Here is a 19,451-nt window from a genome sequence, read left to right on the forward strand (position 1 = left end):
TACAGCTGTACGTTTATTTCAAATTGCTACTCTGACTCTAGTCATGCTTTGAACAAAACATAAGGTGGATCTCACAATGAGAGTGAAGAGAAGGGATCTAGGAGTCAGTTTTACTTCCTCTGCATTTTTCCTAAGACTTAGTGCAATTTATTAGTGCACTCTTTGCCAAATAACCAGATGGGCTGAACCTTTCTATGCCAGACGTCTGCGTCAGGCTGAAGTTTTCTGGAAAACTTCAGCCAAAATCGTTAAGCTGTTTCTAAGAAAGAGGCTAGGAAAAATGCATGTTTTACCTGTATTAAAAACTTCAGGTGACTTATTCTTTGAGAAGGTCTGTTGTGCCTAGGCTTTGGAGCAGGGGCTTGGAGGAGGAGTGGCCTTTTTGTCATAGATGTGCCGTTTGTTGTCCCCACGACAATCCAACCACATTTAACCAGCTTACAAGCCTCTGAAAAATCAGTTTTTGCATGTACTCAAGTCAAGTCCTGTTAGAGCTTAGTAGCTAAATTCCCCAAAGAGTTTGTTTTCACTTGGCATGCTCCAGCCCTGGGCTGAGCAGGATTCTCCCTACAATTACAGCTCTAGCCTGCTGCACCCCAAAGTCATGGAAAGCAAAGTGCTGGAGGCTCTCTCATGCAGCCTCAGGAAAAAGCTGGTCAGAGTCACTTGTGCGTGTAGTGGAAGCATAGCTGGGATTCCCAGTTGAGCAGTGTGAAGAGGTTTACAAAGTACACATTTTAGTTACTGTGATTTACCTTGGATTTCTGTTTAAACACTTGGTTTGATTAAACTGCACCCTCCCGCGAGAGTGGAATAAGAGCATGAATGACTGAAACTAACAGTGGGCATCCTTAGTGCTACTGCTGGAGAGGGGAGATTGGGGTGTGAATTGCTGAGTTTCTCAGCCTTGTATCCATCATTTCTAGGCAGAAGGGACAAAGGTGCAATTGCATACCAAAAAAGAGTGAGGAAGGAACGTGGGAGTGAGAATTCATGAATTCTTTATCTACTTGCAGAAGGACAGCAACAAAAGGATACAGCTTTTCATTCCACTCAGGCCTCTTCGTTTTCCAGAGCTAACAGTGCACTTTGGGCATATTCTTCTACTCCTGACAGTACTAAGGCTGGTCACTGATGTGATTGCAAATCCAATGCATGCACGGTTATATTGCTACTAACGTTGTTAGTCCAGGTTAGAATTTTGCTCATTTTCTAAGCTCTTTGTCTCCTCTGGAAATGAAGCAAAAAAAGTGCTCAGTAGAGGACAGCATATGATCAGGTCTGGCTGGCCTGAGCCCTGGGGGGTGTATGATCCTAGGAGTCCCTCCTGACGCTTCTGACTTTGAAGAAGGGGCAGGGGAAGGTTCTCTGCAGGTGTCCTGGTCCAATCTGATAGCAGAACTGCAGGGTTCAAAGGATGGAATGCAGGCATGGGTGTTACTGTGGGCAGGAGTTGTGAAGATCTGGGGGGACCAGGTGCGTTACTCGCTCTCCCTATGGCATGTTGGCAGCCCAACTCCTGTAGCGTGGTGCCTTTTGCCTTGTTGGAGAAGGGATGGTCCCTTGCAGGGGGGCTTCATGCCCTTTCTGGCCCCTCGTAGAATGACTCTTGTTGTTAAACATGTGTGTTGCACTGGCGCTTAGAGGCCCTAAAGGAAGTCCAGGTCCCAGGGGGCTAGGCACTGTATGTACAGAGTGGGCGACAGTCCCTACCGGGAAAAGCTGACAGAGTCTAAACAACCGAAGGAGGGGAGAGAGGAAATATCCCACTGGAGCACAGAGTGAGCAAGCTCACGCGGCAAAGCGGAGACTGGAGCCCAGGTCTCCCAAACCCCAGTCCAGGGTCTGAATCAGAAAATCAGCCTTCCACTCCCCAAAAAAGTGGCAGGTCTCCCATGCACAACGTTGCCATGACACTCACTGGTTTACCGCGCTGGGGACATAGGAGTTTCACGCGTGCTCCCAGCATTACGGTAAGAGGAGAACGGAGGCGCTACAAGCGAGGATACAAGTATAATCCCAGCATTACGGCAAGGGGGCGGGCTGGTGTCGCGGGAGCTGGGCGCGAGTTCTCGTGAGATCTCGGCGCAGGACGAGGAGGGAGATCCAAGCCGGAGCAAGGGAGCCAGCTGCGGCGGGTGAGTGTGAGAGGCCCGCGCTGCCCCCCCACCGCGGGCCTCGCCCCCAGGGCGGAAGCGGGACTGGCCGCCCCCTCCCGCCCCGTGGCAGTACGAGGCCCTTCTTCCCGCAGAGATCCCCCGCCCGGGCAGCAGCAGCACAGGGCCCCGCCCCCCCCAGAACCCCCTCCTCCCGGGGGGGCGGCAGCAGCACAGGGCCCCGCCCCCACAGAACCCCCACCCTCCCGGGGGGGCGGCAGCAGCAGCACAGGGCCCCGCCCCCCCCAGAACCCCCACCCTCCCGGGGGGGCGGCAGCAGCAGCACAGGGCCCCGCCCCCCCCAGAACCCCCTCCTCCCGGGGGGCGGCAGCAGCAGCAGCAGCAGCACAGGGCCCCGCCCCCACAGAACCCCCACCCTCCCGGGGGGGCGGCAGCAGCAGCATAGGGCCCCGCCCCCCCCAGAACCCCCTCCTCCCGGGGGGGCGGCAGCAGCAGCAGCACAGGGCCCCGCCCCCCCCCAGAACCCCCACCTTCCGGGGGGGCGGTAGCAGCAGCAGCACAGGGCCCCGCCCCCCCCCAGAACCCCCACCTTCCGGGGGGGCGGCAGCAGCAGCAGCACAGGGCCCCGCCCCCACAGAACCCCCACCCTCCCGGGGGGGCGGCAGCAGCAGCACAGGGCCCCGCCCCCCCCAGAACTCCCACCTCCCGGGGGGGGCCCAGCAGCAGTACAGGGCCCCGCCCCCCCCAGAACCCCCACCTCCCGGGGGGGGCCCAGCAGCAGTACAGGGCCCCGCCCCCCCCAGAACCCCCACCTTCCGGGGGGGCGGCGGCAGCAGCAGCAGCAGCACAGGGCCCCGCCCCCACAGAACCCCCACCCTCCCGGGGGGGCGGCAGCAGCAGCACAGGGCCCTGCCCCCCCCAGAACCCCCACCTCCCGGGGGGGGCCCAGCAGCAGTACAGGGCCCCGCCCCCACAGAACCCCACCTCCCGGGGGGGGCCCAGCAGCAGTACAGGGCCCCGCCCCCACAGAACCCCCACCTCCCGGGGGGGGCCCAGCAGCAGCACAGAGCCCCGCCACCCCAGAACCCCCACCCCCCCCGGGGGGGCGGCAGGAGCAGCACAGAGCCCCGTCCCCACAGAGCCCCCGCCCTCCCGGGGGGGGGGGCCAGCAGCAGCACAGAGCCCCGCCCCCCCCAGAACCCCCACCCCCATGGGGGGGCAGCGGCAGCAGTACAGGGCCCCGCCCCCCCCAGAACCCCCCCCCGGGGGGGCCCAGCAGCCGCACAGGGCCCTGCCCCCCCCAGAACCCCCCCCCGGGGGCCCAGCAGCAGCACAGGGCCCCGCCCCCCCCAGAACCCCCACCCCCCCCGGGGGGGGCCGGCGGCAGCAGCAGCAGCACAGGGCCCCGTCCCAAGACACAGTATGCATCCTATGAAGTGGGCTGTAGTCCACGAAAGCTTATGCTCTCATAAATTTGTTAGTCTCTAAGGTGCTACAAGTCCTCCCGTTCTTTATACGGATGCAGACTAACACGGCTGCTACTCTGAAACCTGAACCTCCAGGGACATTAGCAGAGGGCCCTGCTCCCCAATACTGACCCCTCCCGGGTAGCAGCCCAGGACCATGCCCCCTGATACCGAACCCCCCTGTGGAAGTAGCACAGGGCCCTGCCACTAGTGTGCCCCTTCCCCTAGGGCAGCATAAGAACGGCCATAGTGCGTCAGGCCAAGGGTCCATCTAGCCCAGTATCCTGTCTGCCGACAGTGGCCAACGCCAGGTGCCCCAGAGAGAATGAACAGAACAGGGAATCATCAAGTGATCCATTCCCTATGGCTCATTCCCAGCTTCTGGCAAACACAGGCTAGGGACACTATCCCTGACCACCCTGGCTAAGAGCTATTGATGGACCGATCCTCCATGAATTTATCTAGTTCTTTTTTGAACCCTGCTATGGTCTTGGCCTTCACAACATCCTCTGGCAAGGAGTTCCAGCACAGGAGCTTGCCCTGAACCCCCGGGGCAGTAGCACAGGGCCCCGCCACCAATGTGCTCCTCCCCTCTGGGCAGCAGCGTGTGTGTTTTGGCTCCCTCACTTTTACTGCAGCTGACAGTTTTGGTTTTGCATGCTGTATGTGCAGGGCCCTACCAAATTCACGGTCCATTTTGGTAAATTTCATGGTCAAAGGATTTTTAAAATCTTAAATTTCACAGTTTCAGATTTTTAAATCTGAAATTTCACATGGTTGTAACTGGGGGTCCTGACCCAAAAAGGGGTTGTGGGAGGGTCACAAGGCAACTGTAGGGGTGTCGTGATATTGCCACTTGTGCACTGCTACTGGTGGTGATGCTGCCTTCAGAGATGGGCAGCTGGAGAGCGGCGGCTGCTGGCTGGGAGCCCTGTTCTGAAGACAGAGCCGCTGCCAGCAGCAGTGCAGAAATGGGGGTGCCATGGTATGTTATGGCCACCCTTACTTCTGTGCCACCACCGGAGGTGGGTCTGACTTGGCCCCAGGAGCGGCCAGTGCAGGGGAAGAGGAAGTTCCTGTCCCTCCACTGTCTGGCTGGGGCTGGCAGCTGGAGCCTGGTGCAAAGTAGGAGCCCCTGGCCAGGGCGCCCCCACCTCTGCTCCTCCCAAGTGGTTGGGTGTTAAAGGGGCCTTGGGCTGGCTGTTTGTATGGGGTGAGTGGGTGACCATCGCACCCCCGATCACGTTGCCCACCTATAAGGCTGTCCCTGCCCCCTCTCAAAAAGGGATGCCCCCCATACCATGCCACCCTCACGTCTGAGCCGCTGCTGGTGGCAATGCTGCCTTTAGAGCTGGATGCCCAGCCGGCAGCTACTGCTCTGAAGGCAGCACAGAAGTAAGGGTGGCAATACCATGATCCCCCTACAATAGCCAGATTTCACGGTCCGTGACTTGTTTTTCACGGCTGTGAATTTGGTAGGGCCCTATGCATGTGGGAAGAATGTAGACTCCAGAGCAGGAGTTCTCACAAAAAATTTGTTGGTGGCCTCAGAGTGTGGCCACCAACTCTTGCTAGTGGCTGCTCCTACAAATCTGTCTTTCTGTCCCTGCCTCCCATGGCCCTTCAGTGAGAGCTGCCCCCTTCTCAGGGAAGGTGGGTCAGGAAGTCACCAGCTGCCTGTAGAGTCCCCGGTTCCCTGTGCCTGACTGGGAAGGAGTGGGGGAAGCTGCCTGGGGGAAGCACTCCAGCAACTGAAAGCTGCAGCTACCTCCAGCACTGTGCACACCATGTCTCCAGACGCACTGCCGGGGCCCCCCGAGGAGGCTGTGCTGTGCAGGGTACCCCGAGCCCCACTGGCAGTGCCAGCGCAAACACCAAGGTGGTACAACTTGCTGCCCTTCGTAACAGTTGTTCAGGAGCAACAGCTGGGCGCTGCAAGGAGGAATTGCTGCTTTGCCCCCACAATCTGCTTGGCTCCTCCCCTCCCCCCATGCTTCGGAGGCTGTTATGGCTGAAAAAAAAATCTGCTGGTGGCTGCATATGGCCCTGGTGGCCCCAGCATTTGAGAAACTCTGCTCCAGAGTGACTTGAAGGAAGGAGTATGCCTTCCCTAGGTTACAGCAGTGAATAAGACTGTAAGCTGTCCTGGATGTGTCACTTTTGGCTTTGTGTGTGTGTGTGTTTACAGCAGAGAGCTCACCATGGAGAACCTGGAGGATAATACAACTGTGTTCTCCACCCTGAGATCTTTCAACAACTTCATTTCACAGCGTGTGGAGGGGGCATCTGGTCCAGCCACACCAGGATCATTTCAAAGTACCTTGCATATGCAGTACCAGCAGAGGGTGCAGGTGAGGCATCCCTGGCTTGCTGACAGCTGTAGTGTCACTGCAGTCAAGAGTTTAGATTTCATTTGATCTTAGGCCTGGAGATTTGTTTTAGTTAGGAGATGGGGCTTGTCCCTTCTTACATTGCTGTCCCTACATTGTCAATGAGGGAGATAATTTGCACCCAAAATAAAACTCTTCATTCCTTTCATTTAAAAAAAAAAAAAGTGAGTTATGGGCCTGACTCTTTGTCCTGGTTAATCAAGGGGCTCCCTTGAATTCTTCCCCTTTAAGTTATCTGTAGGCCAACTCAGGCATCTGTATTGCGATTTCCCTTCATCCTGCCCCACGACTGAGCTTAACTGATGGCTTGCTTGCGGTGTTGGACAAGTTTTCCTGCCTTGCCTAGCTCTCTCTTGAAAACATACTGTCAGCTGGGCTAAACTATCGGTGGTGTGTTTATGATAGTGACTCTGAGGGCTGAATTGAGATCACCAAATTCATTCCATTGAGGACCTCTATCTGGGCCAGAATTGTAGCCCTGGAAGTGTAAATGTCTAATTTACTAAACCAGTCTTTATGGATACTATGGTGATGGGCATTTCAGCAATACCTAAGATATCTTAGACAAATCTCCCTTAAAGTTCTTAGCTTCTGTAGCTTTGTTATGGATCTCTGGTTATGTCTCTGAGTGTAAAGTAAGGGTTTGCCATATTTATTTTAATTTCCATTGCATTTAAAGTTCTGACTATAATATTTTAAACTCCTTACTCTTTTATTTGTGTGACACCGTTGGTTGTGGAGTCTTCAATATATCAAGGTTTGTAAAGTAATTTGAAAGCCGAAGCTGGAGGGTATTATAGAAAGGCAAAATATTATTGCTTTTCTGCTGATTGTATGTTTTTTGTGTCTCTCTTCACATGGAAACTGATCAGCTGGAGGAAGAAGCTGGGCAAATCCGTTCCAAATCTCAGCTCCTGCAAGTGGAACGGGAGAAGATGCAGATGGAGCTGAGCCACAAAAGAGCTCGCATTGAGTTGGAGAAGGCAGCTAATACTAATGCTAGGAGCTACGAGGTGGGTACGGCATTTGTGCTGTCTGACAGCCAAGGCTTCAGTCAGAGCATCTTGAGATCATTAAAACTTTGTTGCATGGCTGACAAATAGTCTGATATTGATCTGACCACCAGATATTCTGTACATTTATTTATTGAGCACTCTGTTGCTCATCAGTATAAGACAAAAGGAGATTCAGGTCTGCTGCATTAAACCTTGTTTCTTCCAGAAGCGTTTAAACTTCATTTGGCACAATTGCAAACATTTGGTATGTTTGACTGGAATGATAACACCAGTCATGCGACTGCAATACAAGAGAAGCTGCATTGATAAGACACTGAGCTCTAGTCAGTGATTAATAGTTTCGTTGCCTTCTGGTTGTGTGCCCAAATGTGTTTGCTTAGCTATGTCGCTAAAATAAGCAGCAGAGTTTGTGGGCTTTGTCATCCTATAAAGCTCTTAGCATCTCTCCGAAGTTCAGCTGCTAAAAAAAAAAAAAAAAAAAGTCAATCCAGCAAAGTATTATAAGGATGCTGGGAGACAGATTTACTCTGTAGCTGTGAAATGGTGGGTCACTGAGTAAATTTCTGGTTCTGCCTCAAGTCAGTCGATCTTGGGATTAAGCCAAGAACAGTTCAAACCTGAATCTAGCTGAGTCAGTCACAGAAACCCTTAAAATACTGGTACAAAAAGGGAGCAGCACTAATCCAGCAGTGTGGTAATTACCCTGCTCAAATTCAGCGTTTCATGAGTCATGTGGATAAAGGTTTCAGGAACCATGCGTTGCTTTGCATAATCTTTGCTTAGTATGTAAATCTGTGGCCCGATTTGCTTTGATTAGCAGAGCAATTTGCTTTACATTTTTCAATAAGTGCTAATCAATTTGAGTTAGAAATGAACTTGAAATGGCATGGGAAATGCTGTCAGAGTGCCAATAAAATAAATAAATATGGCTGAAAAAAACCCCTAAATCTGCCCCCATATGTTGGTGGTTTCGTTGCACTGGTTGTTTATGTTGTACGATTAAAGTTGACTTATTTAAGATTAAAATATTTTAGACTTAAAATGCTCTAATGCAAATAGAAATTTCACAGAGAAACTTGTCTTGTTACTCCAGATATCAAGGTCCCAGGCTCAGTGAAATAAACTTCTTGTGAAAGGGTAATTGATGTATCCAGGGTTTTCATGTTTGAGCCAATGTAAATTATGCTGTGCAAACCATGAAGCCAACTCTGTGTGCTAACGTCCATACATCAGTTCAAGAAGTGCTTGGAATCTGTCTGGTAATTTCCTGGCTTCATTCCCCGGTCATTGAGAAGCTGCCAGTGAGATACTAGCTTTGCTAGCGAGGGGGTAAAAGAGCTTGGCTCTGAAAAGCATTGGTTGGTAGGGTTGCCTGTGGGACGTATAGTGAGGAAAGGGGCAAAGAGGAAAGGACAATGTCTTCACCGTTATGGCTCTTCCTTCTTTATGAAGTCCCTTTACATTTTCCCTTCCCTAGCGAGAGGTTGACCGTAACCAGGAGCTCCTCACACGCATAAAGCACTATCAGGAAAAGGAAGTGGAGGCTGAGGCTAAACTGAAGGAACAAATGGAGATGAATAAATCCTTTAAGAAGAGCATGGAGACTGTGAGCAAGAAGCTGCAGGAGAAGGAGAGCAAACTGGCTGAAGCTAATGAAGTAAGAGCACAGCAATTTCTTATTTCACCCAGTGCTCTAGGTGACTTTGAGGGTCACATGGAGTTGAAGCAATCCACTCTTGTTACAACAATTAGAACCACAGTGTACACAGTGATTAACAAACAGAGATGAGATGTGTCCTCTACTCCAAAGAGCTTACAGTCTAAACAGGACAGGAGACGGGATAACAGTTTGAGAGTGGTGAATATGGGGAATATGAGACGACATTGCTTGGAGAGGTGGATTTGGAGGAGAAAGACAGTTGGAGGGCAAGGGCAGGGAGAGTGTTCTGGGCATGGGGGAAATCAGGATAGAAGTCATGATGTGGAGAGTGGGGGAAAGCAGTGAAGGGAGTGATAAGATGAGAGGGAGCCAAGGGAGTGAAGGAAACAAGCAGGAGAGTTAGCGGAGCTGAGATTTACGTCGGACCAAACTACCTAGAGGAGACATCTTCCAAATATGTCTTAAATGGCAACTTCCTTTACTAGCATTTGTTAGCTAAGCACCCAAAATTTAGGGATTTGGGGCCCATGAGGGGGGGTTCAAATGAGTGGATTTAACTTGCCAATTGGAATTTGTGGCAATAAAAATAGGAAGACTGTTGGAGGTTGGAAGAAAAACTAACCCAATAATAAATGCAGCTGACCTATTTCTATGCCACCTTTATCCCCACATTGGTAAAATTTGGGACAGGGATCTTGTCTCTTTAATGCATCTAACACATTTTGGGTGCGATCCAATACGTTTCAGAATGCTAAAGGTGGGAGTGAGGTATGAGGGTCAGACGAATAATGGTTATTCGAGCCAATGTGGCTTATTCTTCAACTTTGTGAAGTTCCTTCCTCTGCTTTGCTGTCTATATTTGCCATATAAGGTTCGTCAGTCAACTAGTTTATTTCAGACTTGGCAGTACTGATGTTTGTCCCTCTGTGTGTGTATTCTGAGTAAGTCTGAGAGTGAGAGCTGAGTCTAGTAGCTTAGTAAAGGTGTAATGGCAAATGCTGCTGTGATTACTGTCTTAGCCATACTTCTTTGTGCCAATCACCATGGTAGCTAGACCCCTACTGAGGGCTTATCTTTGCTATTACTTGACTGGTTGAAAATTTTTGGGTCTCTATTTTGAAAACCCATTGCTTAGGAGCATGTGGATATGGTGATGATGGGATAATTGTCAACAGTAGGACACATCCTCTTGTGAGCATAGGTTCTGGCTTTGAGGTTTGCTTTTTTGCATACCAGTTTGAGGTCATACACTTAATGAATAATGGAAATGTCAATTTGGGTGGCAGGGCAGACGAAAGAGAGCAAAGAATTTTCTTTGACTTTGTTCTGAGGTGGGTTTGCAGGTCTTATTGTGAATTATTTCTAGATTCAGTGTTTCACATTAGTCAGTTGTTATATCTCAACAGTTTGCATTCCATAATGTTCAGCCTGGAGGTCCAATGGTCTATTTGTTTGTTGTTTGTTCTTCCTCTTCTTTCTGTGAATCCAGATGATCAGCGTATTGAAAGGGAAAATATCTGAGTTGCAGTGGAGTTTAATGAATCAGGAGATGCAAATGACAAGTCAGGAATCTCAGAAGCAGGAGCTGATGGAACAGCTGGATCTGCAACACCAGTGAGTAGGGGATTAACAACTGCCAGGAAAAAAGAAATCTTCAGTCTTCTGCAGCTGCTGCCATTCAGAAAACGTTCAACAGCCTTTTTATTTTTGCTGTTCAAAGGGCTTTTTTGATCTGGATGTGCAGGTTATAAAATTTGCCGGAAACTAGCGCTGAGCAGCAATTTAATTCTACCTTCATAAAAAAAACATCCAAGCTTAAAACCGCCCTTACTTCTCATATTCATGTTGATACTTGATTTTGTACTATGTGTAGTTGAGGGGTGATTAGAAGATCTCATGAGGTGTGTGTCTGCCTGCTGCATCCTCCTCTTTCAGCTCCATGTACCAACTCTCCTTTTTAGGATCAAGGTTTAAATGACTCTTTCTTTATGTAATGTACTCATGTATTTGTTGGTGTGGCCATGGGGTAACTTGATCGTGAGGATCTCTATGGATATATGGAGTCAGTATTTTTTTAGAAGAATGAATATTTCTGCTTTCCTAAGTAGAGGTAATCTGTCTCCACAGTGAATGTCTCAGTTGCTCCAGAACTTTAAATTAAATTAAAGAAAGGTCCTGCGGGGCAGTTCTTGCTTTTACACCACAACAGTCCTTGGTCGTGGTGGTAAATGACACTTGAATAAGTGTGTGTCTCCAATATACCTCTATATCTATAATAGATAGTTCCCATCAAGTGATTCTTGTATGTAAATTTGTCTCTTATGTCTACTTAAAACAGAAAATGTCAGGAGGCCAACCAACAAATCCAGTTGCTGCAAGCAAGCCAGTCTCTGTTGGCAGAACATGAGCAGAAAATTAAGGTGAGAGTGTGTGAGACCCATGCTGAATGTCTACTTTTCATTTTTACATACAAAAAGTATTGGGAAGATTTACCCTTACAGAAACTGAGAGCCACTCTGTCATATAAATGCCTTGCTTGTTAGGTGGGTAGAGCTGAAGTTGCCTAAATTCAGATGTCAAGGCACAGAAATTAGAAGGGTGGATTACACAGTCTATAATATTCAGCACTTGTACAGTAACTCCTCACTTAACATCGTCCCAGTTAATGTTGTTTCGTTGTTATGCCGCTGATCAATTAGAGAACATGCTCGTTTAAAGTTGCGCAATGCTCCCTTAGAATGTTGTTTGGCAGCCGCCTGCTTTGTCCACTGCTTACAGAAAGAGCAGTCTGTTGGAGCTAGCTGGTGGGGGCTTGGAACCAGGGTGGACCAGCAGCCCCACATCAGCTCCCCTAAATTCCCTGTGCGACAGCCACCCAGCAGGCTATCAATTGTTGGCCAGTTCAACTGTCCTTCCCCCCACTGCTGTGTGCTGCTCCTGCCCTCTGCCTCGGAGGGCAGGAGCAGCAGCTCCTGTACCCCTTCTCCACAGAGCAGGGGGGACACGACAGGGCTCAGGATGGATGGAGCTTGCTGGCAGCAGTTGCTGTCTCAACTTGCTGATCTACTTAAAAAGTCAGTGTACTTAGAGTGGGGTCAGCATACTTAAAGGGGCAATGCATGGCTTGCTGTCTCATACATGGTGTGTGTGTGTGTGTGTGTGTGTCTGTCTGTCACACACACACACACACACAGAGTGTGTCTGTGTCTCTCTCTGCCACGTGAAGCTACATTAAGAACAATGTGTTAACTCTTGAGGGCTCAGCTGAGAGCTAGTTCTTCATTTAGCAGTAAGACATTCCCTGGGAAATAACCTACCCTCTTCCACCCTGAGACTCCACTACCTCAACCAAGCTTCACAATCATCATTGCTGTGTACAGTATTAAATTGTTTGTTTAAAAGGTGTAGTGTGCGTGTGTATATAACAATAGTCTTTTTTCTGACTAAACAAATTTCCTTGGAACCTTAACACCCCCCCTCCCCTCCCAAATTTACATTAATTCTTACGGGGAAATTGGATTCACTTAACATCATTTAGCTTAAAGTAGCATTTTTCAGGAACATAACTACAACGTTAAGTGAGGACTTACTGTATAACATTTTTTGTCTTTTCTGTATCACAGAGTCCAAGTGGTCAGAAGCTGTACAGATCCCTTCTGTGTAGATAACTGATTTGCATCGTTATATAGCAGATTATTTGGATGCAAGCTCAGCCTGGTCTTGTCTGGTCACTCAGGGCTCTGGCACAATACTTCTAGACATGTTTGCTTTTTCATGGCAGATGGTGAGCCTTGAAACTCTGAGCTCAGTTCCTGTTCTGGGGTAATCTTTCCACTGGAGTCAGGGTATTCTTTTTAATATGCATACAAAGTACAGCTAGCTGCAATGCTTTTGATTGCAGGTTGACTTGTTGGGGGAAGTATGGAGATGCCCTCTGTCCTGCCAAACTAACTTCTGGGCCAGTTAGGAGTGATTCTCTTCTGTGGAGATAGGAGGCAGTAGAGATAGAAACAGATGGAGAGAATTAAACTTGATTTTGAGGGAATGCTGATTGTGGAGTTTCCTTTGGTTGGCATTGGGTAGAGCAAGATTGAAGGGCAGCAGCATTGCCAATTCTTTATGGATGTGTCAAGAGAAACTTCTACAGCAGGCAGAGTGACTGGAAGTGGAGGTGGGGAAAGAGGACAACAAACTGCAGCACTGCTCTAAATAAACTCTTAGTCTGCTGGAAAAACCAATGTGCGGGGAAGAAGGTGTGGTTCTCATCCCAGAATCTCTCTATCCAATTAATGTCTTCTCATTTACTCATAAGCTAAATTTGTTAGTCTCTAAGGTGCCACAATTACTCCTGTTCTTTTTGCGGATACAGACTAACACGGCTGGTACTCTGAAACCTGTCTCCATTGTGTGTGTCTGTTCTGACCACTCCTAATAAGTCCATCAGAGTACTAATTTCTCTCATAGATTACCTTATGGTAGGTGAGAAGAGATGACCTTTGGCTTATTACTCCTTGACAAATAGGAAATTGATGTGTAAAAGGGAGGGCAGATGTCCTTTTAAATGTTAACAGTACCCATTTCTGATGTATGTTGGAGTTAATGTAAGGATAGAGAGAGTGCTAGAGAGAAAAGGATTTGGACAGGTTTAGCAGTCTGGTGGAGAGGTAGCTCTGAGCCTTCCTGAGCTAAACTCAGTTGTCGTCTTGTTCTCATGTCATCACTTACCTTCCAGGATCTGGAACAGAAGCTCTCCCTGCAGGAACAAGATGCTGCAATTGTGAAGAACATGAAAACAGAGCTGGCCCGATTCCCAAAGATGGAGCGGGAACTGTTCCAGCTCAGGGAGGATAATGCCTACTTCAGGTGAGAAGGAAAGATCTGCCTTCAGTATGGGGCATATGTCAAAAATGGCTGTCTTCTGCTGTGATCCATCCTCCTATAGCTGTCATTTTCTGTCTCGGGGGCTTTGCATTATACAGTGCATTATGCAGAATGGAAATTTCCAAATAGAATGCTGTGGAAGGAAGTTTAAAGGTCTTCTGTATCTACTGTGTATGAGGTTGAGCCAGTGTTGTAATGGTTACTAGTTATTGTGATTTGGAGGATTCTGGATAATCTCCTTTTGCACAGTGTGAGGGGATCATGAAATGAGGATTGGTCATTTTGGAAGGTGAGACACATTTACCTTCAACTTGGATCAAAGGGAAGGTTGTGCATAGTAAGGGGAGATTGGAGAGGGATTTGATGCTAAACGTACTTGCTGATAGTAAATCCTTTCTTTATGGGATTTGTGATGGGCTATCTCTTCAATCTCACGACATTTCTAACATGTCTATCCCTGTAATATCTTGGCAAAGATTTTAAATTCTTATTTTGTTACCAGCCAGTCAGCATTTCCACTAATGTTTTGAAAGCATTCTTGTGCCAGTGTATCATTTTGAAAGACTGGCTGCTGAAGTTTATAAATTGCTCTGGTGCTGCCTCTTTTAGAATCTGTTCTGTAGGCTTCCAAAGTACTAATGAATTTTGAAACTTGGTTGTCTTGTGTTTATGGAGTAATCTGGCATTACTTTGATATGCTGTTATACTGAGAGAGTTTAATTTCAATCTCTGAAAACAAATGAACAAAAAGTCTGAAGTACATGCGTATCTGATCTTGCCAACTTCCCTTTACCACAATTTAGAAGACTGGAGTCTAAGCAGGCTCCTTTGAGTTTGCTCTTGATTTATGTGGACTACCACCATTCAATGACGATTTATCATGGAAACTCTCCAGGTGCCTCTATGCAATCCTCTCTGTTTGGAAATGTGAAATGTGTCATAGCAGAGTGGAAACAGAAGCACATTGAAAGATTAGTGGTCTTATTTTTGACACCATTGGACTGACTAATGTACCCCCACAAAACCTATACTAAAATAAACTCGGGGCTGAAGAAATCTTACTATCTGTAAACGGACAAGAGCACTAACTCTTGCCTGTTTCCTTACTTGCTGAGTTCCAGACCTGCATTCATATTGACTTTGCATCATAATGTCAAGGCTGTTGTGTTTACTTTAAATTCTGTTTTTGTACAATCGGTAAAGCAGGTATGAAATTTTCATATGTTTGGACATAACTCAGGGCATTTTGGAGTGGGAAAACTTAGCCCAGCGAATGCTACCTCCTGTGCAACAGTCACTTTGTAGCAAAGGTTATAGAAGGTTACCACTTTGGCTCAGTGTCATAATGGCTTTTTTAATACCTTATGCTTCCGTGTGTGTGTGTGTGTGTGTGTCCAGGAGTTTACATAAGAGAATTGAGTTGTTGTGGTGGCTTTGTAATGGCTTTGCCCTTTCTCTTTTTCTCAGGGAAATGAAGGAAAACAATGGGTTACTCAGAGAGGAGGTGGAAGGTCTCCAGAGGAAACTGGAGCGCTATGAGAAGGTTCAGGCCGATCTAGTGAACCTCGAATTGGAGAATGAGGTGAGGAGCCAAGAACATATGCTATATATGTAGAACTGGGGCTACTGCTCTTGCTTGTGTGGTCTTTTAGGGAACTTAAGTTCCTCTAGACATAGCGAGGGTACAGAAAGTGATTGCTGTGGTTTGTGGTTCGTGCTGGCCCAACCCCAAGATGTAGCCTAAGATGTAGAATACCCATACGAGGGGAGTGTTCATAATGAGAGAAAAACAAAGGTCTGTCCATTGTTCATCTTAAAGACTTCTCTAAGTAGCAGCGCATCTTCATTGTGGCATCTCCCTTTCACATTGCCCCACCTATGAATGCCCTTTCGGTTCCCCAATGCTTACCAGAGGTGTTGGTATAAGATAGACACATAATGGGAACCTGTAACATACCCTCAGATCAGTTTTGCTGGTAGAAGGGGCCACTGTACAGTCTTGTATCAATACAATTGATTTCTTTGTTTTGCTGTTGCCTGAATCACCCCTTTCACCCACCCACATTTTACTCAAAGGTAAAATGATTTTTCAAGATGATTACCCGGTCATGGAAAGTGTTGTGGTGCAGAGCTGTTCTAAGGGCTAGATCTGACTTGGGCAATCCAATCTGGTACTGAAAGCATAGAGAGTTGTGATGCATATCCCTTTGGTGGGGGAGGAGAAATGGGCACAGCAGCTGGTATAGAACTGGCATGTTTGGAATACTGCTTTAATTTCTTTGGTCTGTGCAGTAACAGGATCTGGTGCATGGGGGTTAATTCACAAGGATAGATAATGGATGGCACAGAAATGGTACATTGTGCCATGTAACTGTGGTGGTTGGGAAGATTAATGCTGCTGTTCATAGTGTCTTGGGTACACAGAATGATGTTCCAGCAGTACTGGGCCATGCATAGATGATAAAGTCCACAGGAAAAAAAGTGGAAAAGGCTAAGGTGGAAGGAATGAAAAATGCAGCTATAGGAGTTGAGATGTAAGAACACTCATTTAGGTTTCTTTATTGACTTCTTTTTCCTCCTCCCTAGAAACTTCTGGGAAAGTTGAAAAGCTGGGAAAAACTAGATGAGAGCACTGGCTTAAATATCAGGTAGGTGCTGATGGAGTTAAACCACCTGTTCCACTTGCTTTACTTCTTAGTGATCTTGATGGCTTAAGCTTGTCAGGCTGTCCACCTTATCTGTCCTCCCGTGTGCAAACTTGTCTGTTGGTACTCCTCTCTCTCACTGCTATGAAGTATATATGATTTTGCCTTGTTAAATACAAACAGTCAAAGAGTATCTTTTGGGGATTAATTTGTGAACTGGTGACTGACAGCCTGACCCAATCCATTTGAGACTGTGGTGGGTGGAAAGCTGGTTCAGCTTTTAGTTCTCTAAACTTCTTACGTACAACTACATTCATATTTAGAAGGAATTGAGTTAGTGTGACCATATTAAGAGTGGAGCGTTTCATGAGATGTACGGCAAGTCACATATATGAGCCTGTGATGCATTATTGAAAATATAATTCCTGTAATGAAATCTCAGGAATGTTGCGTTAGACTGACCTGTCGTGTTGTTTTCTAAAGTAGTAACTTAACTTAACAGCTCTTTCTCTTATTATCCTGTATTTTATATGATGGTAGAGGTGTAATAAACATTTTTCACTTCTGGTGCTGAGAAAATTTCTCTAGGGACAGTGAAATGATTGTAACACTTGTCAAAGAGAGGGCTGACGTGTAACACCGTAGATCAGGAGTTCTCAAACTTCATTGCACCGCGACCCCGTTCTGACAACAAAGTTACCCTGGGGTGGGGTCGGTGGGGGAGCAGAGCCCAAGCCCAGCTGCCCTGGGTGGCAGGAGAGGGGGCCACAGCCTGAGCCCTGCCACCCTGCGTGGTGATGCAGCTCGGGCTGCAGCTTCAGCCCCGGGTCCCAGCAAGTGTAATGCTTGCCCTGGCAACCCTATTAAGTTGGGACGCAATCCACTTTGGCGTCCCAACCCACAGTTTGAGAACCGCTGCTACAGATACAGAGATTGACATCTTTTAGCATTGAACTAAATCACAGTTCTGGCTCTTCTAATTTGTCTGTGATGTAACCAAAGAGTGGTATCTGTTGCATCTTCTTCCCAGGGATAGCTGCTGCTTTGCAAGAAAAGTAATCTGCGAAATTAGGGCCATGCTCAGGTGCCACCTTTGCAAGGGCTGTGGCTCTCTCAATGTTTCAAGTGTGATTATGCTTATTGGTGGGAAGGGAGGTGTTTTGCCCAAAAGAACTGCTTTCCTTTGTACATCCTTGCATTGAGAGCTATGCTTTAGACAAGAATTAGGCTTGACCTGCAACTTTTACCCCAGATCAAACTTCCCCACTCGGGCCCCTGTCCCTATCCCATCAATTGCAGCTGCATAACAAACAAAAACACTGGAAGTTTTGCATGCAAAATGATGGCATACTTTGGGCCTAGCCTTGTTTGGATTTGGGATTCTATATTGGGTACGCTGCTACTTGAGGTAAAAGAGGATTGTCTCTCACAGGGCCAGCTCTAGGCACCAGCAAAACAAGCAGGTGCTTGGGGCGGCACATTTCTAGGGGTGGCATTCCGGCGCTGGCCATGCTGCCTATAGAAACGTGCCCCAGCTTGCCTCCGCTCTGCCTCTGCCTGCTCCCCTGAGTGCACCGCCGCTCCGCTTCTCCCCCCTCCCTCCCAGGCTTGCTGCGCGAAACAGCTGTTGCGTGCGGCAAGCCTGGGAGAGGAAACAGAGTGGTGATGGAGCAGAGGTGCGCTGGGGCGGGGAGCGGTTCCTCTACCTCCCCCCCGCCCCGCTCACCTCCGCTCCGCCTGCTCCCCTGAACGCGCTGCCTCTCCCTCAACTGAGAGGGAGAGGGAGAAGCGGAGTGGCGGCGTGTTCAGGGGAGCAGGCGGAGTGGAGATGACCTAGGGCAGGGCGTTTCTGGGGGTGGGGGGAGGAGCTGCAGGAAGCAATGGGGGGGGAATGCGGCATGTCTGGGAGAGAAGGTGGGGCTGGGAATTTGGGAAAGTGGTTGGGAAGGGGCAGGGCAGGGAGGGAATGAAAAAAAGCGGGGGCAGCCAAAAATTTTATTGCTTGGGGTGGCAAAAATCCTGGAGCCGGCCCTGTTCTCTCACAAGCAATGTCCTCTTAGTTTTCTCATAATTCTTTGTGTTGTCCAATGTGTGTGGTGAGCTACCTTTTCCTTAATGCACGTAGGTAGATAGCAATGCTGAGACCGTCTCCTGCCTCTGCTCAGGGTTCATATGTTCAGACTTGCAGGAGAGTGAAGTACTGAGTTCTTCCCAGCAAACTTTCTCTCTGCCAGACAGTGGTATGGAAGCTTTTACTTACCTCAAGCTGTTAAAGGTTTAATGAGGTAATTTCACAGTGGAAAGGAAATGGAACCAAGTAACTCTTCCTGCTGAAGTCTGATAACCTCTTCATTTAAAGTCAGAATATTCGATGAGAAGTGTTAGTGAGGTTTTTTATTGTGCCGCATTGTTTAGCAGTATTAAGGGCGTTTCTTTGTACAGACGAACAAATTGCTCTCAAGAAAATCACCTTTTGCATGTGATTGCACCAAGTGGAATTGGAGCTACTTTTTTTTTCCAGGCTTCTTTCAGTATGAATTATGATCATTTTCAGCCAGGAAATGAGACCAAGTATAAAGGGAGATCATTGTCCCAATCGTATTCCTGAAGCATACCTCTTGTGAAAGCTTGAGGAAAGTTAATTGCTAGACAGTGAGTAGGAGAGAATGGGAACAGTTGGATGGTTATCCCAAAGAGCCAGTGCAATGTACTGTCTGTCTGCTAATAACTAGAGAAGCAGGAAGAAAGGGAATGCATTATGTCCCTGTGTCTCCTCTTCTTAGTTTCTCCACTTATACATGGAATGCAGGGGAAGAGCACGCAGCCTGTGGCTCTTTTGGGGAAGATGGTTTTTCATTTCCTCCCGCTGTTCTTCAGGGTTTCTCTTCTGTGTCTGCTCGCAATGGCTTTTGTTCACTGATTGCGTGGTCCCTGGAGGTTCCCTGTCAGATTAGTTTATGAGCAGGGCTTTTGGTGTGTAATTTTATGTAATAGTATTTGGAAGGGGAGGGGGCATCTTCTTGGAGTGTTAAGGCCAAACATCTCTGTGCTTATCTTTTTGGGGAGTTTTATGAGAGATTTGGTGGTTGTCTTCCAGTGCTGCAACTTTGGTGGAAATAAACTATGAAAAGTGCAAAAACTAAATACCTTACTCAAAAGTTGCTCTACTGTACTGTAGTCCAGTGACCACAAGTTCTGAATTGTTGCCATCTCAACCAGGTGATGGGAATCAGTTCCATCTTCTTTGAAACCTGTGATTGCTCCCTTGCCTAAACA

At 48.0% G+C, this 19,451-nt stretch overlaps 1 protein-coding gene across 3 annotated transcripts in view; it reads left to right on the forward strand.

The window, feature by feature from the left end:
* The first annotated feature begins 2,057 nt into the window (after positions 1-2,057).
* Positions 2,058-19,451, forward strand: part of MAD1L1 (mitotic arrest deficient 1 like 1) — a 554,553-nt gene continuing 537,159 nt past the window's right edge. For 2 of the 3 annotated variants that reach the window (XM_073361987.1, XM_073361989.1), the window contains exons 1-9: positions 2,058-2,138; positions 5,772-5,934; positions 6,846-6,986; positions 8,467-8,646; positions 10,139-10,263; positions 10,988-11,069; positions 13,382-13,512; positions 14,998-15,112; positions 16,117-16,178. In XM_073361987.1, the coding sequence (XP_073218088.1) occupies positions 5,785-5,934; positions 6,846-6,986; positions 8,467-8,646; positions 10,139-10,263; positions 10,988-11,069; positions 13,382-13,512; positions 14,998-15,112; positions 16,117-16,178 (986 nt within the window). In that variant the 5' untranslated portion in view covers positions 2,058-2,138; positions 5,772-5,784. The remainder of the gene's footprint in view (positions 2,139-5,771; positions 5,935-6,845; positions 6,987-8,466; positions 8,647-10,138; positions 10,264-10,987; positions 11,070-13,381; positions 13,513-14,997; positions 15,113-16,116; positions 16,179-19,451) is intronic. The other variant, XM_073361988.1, reaches the window with a different exon arrangement.

The sequence above is a fragment of the Lepidochelys kempii genome, chromosome 10 (genome assembly GCF_965140265.1).
Source record: "Lepidochelys kempii isolate rLepKem1 chromosome 10, rLepKem1.hap2, whole genome shotgun sequence".
Classification (NCBI taxonomy): domain Eukaryota; kingdom Metazoa; phylum Chordata; order Testudines; family Cheloniidae; genus Lepidochelys; species Lepidochelys kempii.